General features: G+C 32.8%; 1 protein-coding gene across 9 annotated transcripts in view; it reads left to right on the plus strand.

Annotated features, from left to right (window-relative positions):
• LOC115877334 (protein transport protein Sec16B) overlaps window positions 1–2,154 on the plus strand; it is a 48,491-nt gene extending 46,337 nt beyond the window's left edge. For 5 of the 9 annotated variants that reach the window (XM_030893481.1, XM_030893492.1, XM_030893525.1 and 2 more), the window contains 2 exons: window positions 28–144; window positions 1,914–2,154. In XM_030893481.1, the coding sequence (XP_030749341.1) occupies window positions 28–105 (78 nt within the window). In that variant the 3' untranslated portion in view covers window positions 106–144; window positions 1,914–2,154. Of the gene's footprint in view, window positions 1–27; window positions 149–1,913 lie in introns of those variants that run through there. The other 4 variants (XM_030893498.1, XM_030893513.1, XM_030893483.1 and 1 more) reach the window with 3 other exon arrangements.
• Window positions 2,155–5,706: the final 3,552 nt, after the last annotated feature.

Here is a 5,706-nt window from a genome sequence, read left to right on the forward strand (position 1 = left end):
TACACACGCTCTTTGTGGTTATGGTAGATGTCTAGATGGAGCTCCTCAAGTTCGCTATCCAGAGAAGTAGCTTCATACATGCTTAAAAAAAATGTTCACCGCTAAAAAAATATCCAAAAAGAACCGTCAAGATTCATTTTTTCGGTAGGTAGATCATATCTCCTCTCTTTTTTTATTAATCCACGAATCTTGTTGTTTTGAATTTTATTTTAAATGGATTTGATCATTAAGTGGTAGATCGTTCCGTTTGATCGAAAAAAAACGGCGTCAAAAACAGCTGGTGAATGACAATCATGATATTTTTGGCGAGGTCAATCTCTAGTCATTTACTAAAAAATGGCATAAAACTTGTCAAAAATTAACACTGATTATAGAAAGATTTAACGTTAAACGATAGGAGGACGTTTCCAGACACACATCTATTTTCAAAAAAATATTTTTTCTCGAATTTTAAACCACACCATTAAATCATTTTACACAATTAAACGAGACGGGTGGCCGTCTGAAAACTCTGTCGTACTGTTAGCAATTAAAGTCGATTTAGACACTCGCCAAGTCGGTAGGCCATTGATCATGATATGTCCGAGGACCGCGGTTCGGATTCCGCGTAAACAAAGTAGGTCCTGTTCAGATTTGGCCTGGCAGCGAAAAGGAGACGTTAATTTAAAACCTTCTTAAAGCCACCTGGCAGTAAGCGCCATTAAAAAATAAAGAACCTTGACCTCGCCAAAATTATCATCGATTATCATTCTCCAACTGTCTTCGACGCCGTTTTTTCTTATCGTATGGTATATGGAGAGACAATAACTCTGTACTAATCGAATATTTATTCGATTAGTACAGGGTGTTTTTACATGGGTGAAAATTTAATGTTCTTGTATATGGAATATTATAAAAAATGTTCTTCGCCTACCGTGACGTGTTTTTATGTAATCGTGTATACACATTAGTAAACAAAGAAATATGAGTGTATATAGGTTCTCTCTTAAATGGTCAGGTCTATTAAAAACTTCGATATGGAGAGGTAGGGAGAATGAGTTTCGACGACTGCGCATCCAAAAATTTTCTTATAGCCACCACCTGTCATGTTCGCGCTTAGGTCTACAGGGGAGATCAATAAGTAATAATAACAGAGCTGATAACTTCTAATTTGTTTGAAAATATTTGTCTCTTTTGTCGTATATTTATTGCGAATAGTTAGGTTTGGTGAGATTAGGTTGGCATGTGTTGGAATTGTTTGTGTTTTTTTTTTAACTTATAGACTGATATAAACAGCTTTTATATTCATCTGAATTGTTTTTAGTATTTTATGTTTACTAATTTAATAATTATTATTATATTTGGTTATTATTTTAATCATGGCTTGGTTTGTGTTGTCCTTTAAAATTGTAAGAATAATGGTATGTTAGAAAAATATTAGAATTAGAAAATAATATATCAAATAAGAAATTCTAATTTCTAAACGAACAAACAGCCTAATAAAATAAGAAATATACATTTCTTCATCGTCTTGATAAATACTACACTATTCAATGGTAACATACTATATGTTATATATTATGGTAGCCTAATTAATATTACGCCATATTTTATGAGTAACTAAAGATGACCGTCAAGAAACCTATAATCACTATTACTTTCTGACCTCCCCTGTAGACATGATTTGAAAATATGTGCACGTTCATGCTCATTCTTTCTAGCTCTGATATCTGTAAAAATTATAGAAAAAAGGGAACTAATATATTTTAGGCTATTTTATACTAACTAATAATAATTTAATTTAGTACAAATGCGTTTTTACAGGGAATATAACTTAATTGAAAAAATAATGTTTTGGTGTTTGTAGACTAAGAATTAATATTTAAATTATATTCCTAATTTTTTTTTGTTTAATTTTTATTTTTTTATTTCAGCAACATTAACAATTAACACGACTTCGAGGACATTTAGGATAATCAATTTTTTAATATGGAACCTTCCGCGGTAATGGAGAATATACTTATATAATATAAATCGCAATATTTGTGATTAATTTGTTTTTTATATGTGATTATTGCAAATTTTATTAATTATAAATATTGTAAAGATACTAGCTGAAAGTGTATATTGTATTGAATAAGGGTATATAATGTTAAATTAAAGCAGTTTAAGTTTTTCTGTTGTTTTTTTTTTCCATACAAGTTTTTTCTGTTGTTTTTTTTCCATACAAACCCCTAAAATTTCGTTTTTAATAAAAGTTGCAAGAAAATTTTTAAATCCTTAATAAATTACTTAAGTAAATAATAAAAAAAACACGGATTGATTTTAAAATAAAATTTATTTAAGGTATATACCGATATTTTATATACATTATAAAGTCTACAAGTAATATCTCAGGTATGGCATCGTAATATACAAATTAAAAAGTCAACTAATTCAAAGTATATTGCCAAAAAATATATATAATTAGGGAAACAATATCAACAGCCTTGAAATAATAGTAAAATATTCTGCTGTTTGATAAAGGAAACTCTAAGGAAAAATTTAATATTAAACTTTATACAGGGTGTGACAAAATCTTCGTAACAAATGTGGTTTTTTTAATATTAAGTTAATACGAAACAATAATCCCAACTGTTGTGAACTTTTTCTCACACCCTGTATAATCATTTTAAATAAATAATGCTTTCTACTATATTTAAGCTTCCTTTATTAAAGCAAAAAAGAAATTAAAAAAAAATCAATAACGTTTTTTTGGATAGGCTCTCAGGAACAAATAAATGTTACATTTTTACGTTAATAAAATAAATATCAGTCAATAATAGTTTTTAACTGTCCCTTAAATACCTAAAATAAACTGAAAGTTTCCTATGTTTGATATTAGTAACGTCAGAACAATTAAAAGAAACACACTAAACTTTTTTAAGACGATGAGAGAAACGCTGAAAACCAAAAGCTGGTGTAAATGTACGAAAGAAAAGTCTTTGGTTTTCGAAAAAATCTAAAATTAAAAAATCCATCCAACTACAACATTTCCATTGAAAACACCGGTCTACAGAAAAATCAGCCCTGATTCTTATGTAAAATGACCTGAATCCAAATATAGCTCCAGTTACCGCTTTTCAAATAAGTCCAAAATAATAAAGATATTTTACTTTTTTAAAATTTCTAAAAAAATTGATTTTTTGCTTGAATTCTGACAGCCGCTGGATCTTTTCTGAGTTTTCTTTCTTGTAAATTTAATCTATTATTTATGTTTCTGGGATCGAAATATCTAAAAATATTTGCGCTTATTTAAGACTCACCCTATAAAAGTATATAAAAGCTAAAATAAATTATGCGAGAAAGTTTTACTCCCGGTCAGAAAAATGTTGCCCACGATCCTTTGACCCTGAAGGAAAATATTTACTTGCCGCCTTTGTACAGGGTGGCTCGAATTCGACGCTCATCATTGGGATTTCGGAAACCGTAAGAGATATATACAGAATCGGTTAAATGAAGGCAAAGTTGCGCAATTTGATGCTCAATAAAATGCCGTATTGCATTTTTATTTTTTATTTGCATAAAATATTCTGGTGATGGAATTTTCTGTACGAAACGTCGGCAAATATCAAAGTAACTATATATAGTGTTTTAAGAGTGATGCAAGGATTTAAATAAATTGAAAAAAAAATCAGTTCCGTATTTAAAAAAATTAAGTTGATGATGGTCGCCAGAATCCAAAACGTCAATATTTAATCACACAGAGTTATAGAGCAGAAAAAGTGGCCATGAAAATGTGTTTTTCATTTTAAGTTATCTTAACAAATAAAGCCAGGAAACAATAGAAAACAAAATTGAATATTCCGTTTTTTTTTCGAATATATTCGGAATTTTTCAAAACGCATTACGGCATTTTATTGAGCATCAAATTGCGCCACTTTGCCTTCATTTAACAGATCCTGTATCTCTTCCGGTTTCCGAAATCCCAATGATGAGCGTCGAATTCGAGCCACCCTGTTAGAGTTGATGAAACAGTTTGTGCAAGCAACGGATAAGACAGGTGACGCATTTCAATTTTTGAATACTAGATTTCCTCGTCTTAGTGAGGTTAAAATGAAGAAAGGAGTTCTTGTCACCAGATTACACATTTTCCAAAATTCCTGGACGTCTTCCCTGAAAACTTGGGAACAGTTAAGTCTTAAGTCTTTGACTTAAGACAAGAAGTCAAGTCCTTCCCCTACGAGATGCGAGACCTTGACGTTGGTGGGTACACGGACGGATCCAAAAACGATAAAGGATCTGGCGCAGGAATTTACTGCAGCAGTCCAAAGACTGAGATCTACCGTGGAAAACACACCACTATTTTCCAAGCTGAGCTATATGCGATTGAAACCTGTGTGCAACTGCTGGTAGAACAGCAATACACCGGGAAAACAATAAGTATATTTTCGGATAGTCAAGCCGCGTTGAAAGCACTTGAGGCAACGAAAAGTACGTCCAGGAAGATTCTTCATTGTAAGAAACTACTCAATATATTAGGAGATGGAAACAAAGTGTCGCTAATATGGATACCGGGACATGTCGGCCTAGAGGGAAATGAACGTGCTGATTCCCTCGCCAAAACTGGTGCAGGCTCGCCATTCGTGGGCCCAGAACCGACACTTAGCGTACCAAAAAATCTCGCAAGAGACAGGCTCTGTGAATGGGTTAGGGGTGTAACGCTTCGGGACTGGTATGACAGTCCCGGAATGGAACATGCCATGACAATCATAGCAGAGCCATCCAAACGTAGAACTGATGAACTCCTAAAGGCTGGTAAGAACGGAGCGCGTACGCTTACTGCAGTATACACGGACCACTGCCGGCTGAGATCACACCTACAGAGGATGGGACTGGTGGAAGACGCCGAATGCCGACTCTGTATGGAAGATGACGAAACAATGAAGGCACGTTATGTGTACCTGCTCCGCTGGGGGCAGGACCAGGTTTGAGGTGTTTGGCAAACCCACGCTAGACCTATCAGACCTAGAAGACATATCACCCTCGGACATAACGGCCTATGTTAAAAGGCTGGGTCTTGAGGGTGAACTTTAATGCTCTTTTTCTATTAAAGAGCTTGTAGAAACTGAGCCACAATAGGCCCTCGCGGCCTCAGTGGAGGGTCCCACCTGGGACTCACTCTTAGTAAAATACAAATACAATAAGTCAAGTCATTTTTGTAGACTTAAATCAAAATAAATATAACGTTATTTAAGTTGTTTTTATGACAAGTCTATATTTTTGACTTAAATCTGCAAGTTAAAAACCGGTTCCGAAATACTAACATTTTATTTGCTAGTGGTATGAGCTTTGTTTTTTTTATTCTGCCGCTTGGCTGCCGCCCAACATTTTAAAAAGTAAAAATGACTTATGTCTTTTCTAAAAAGACTTAAATAATTTTCTATTTCGGAATAAAGATTTAAATCACAAATCATTTTCAAGAAGACTTAAATTTTAAGTCTTTTAAAAGTCAGCTTTCGAAAAATGACTTAAAATCAAATGACTTATTCATCATTAAATGACTTATTAGTCATTAAAATGATTTAAATAAAAAAAAGACTTACGTGTTTCTGGTTCTGTGTGTTACATGTTCAGGGTATAAATGGCAAGTAAGCCCCAAATATAGTTTTTTTATTATTATTGTTTAGAGCTAAGATATAGTTCTTTTTACCTCTTAGTTCTCCAAAAAAAAATATATTATTTTCG

This window comes from Sitophilus oryzae, unplaced genomic scaffold, assembly GCF_002938485.1.
Source record: "Sitophilus oryzae breed Bouriz unplaced genomic scaffold, Soryzae_2.0 scaffold_1060_pilon_pilon, whole genome shotgun sequence".
NCBI classification, from domain to species: domain Eukaryota; kingdom Metazoa; phylum Arthropoda; class Insecta; order Coleoptera; family Curculionidae; genus Sitophilus; species Sitophilus oryzae.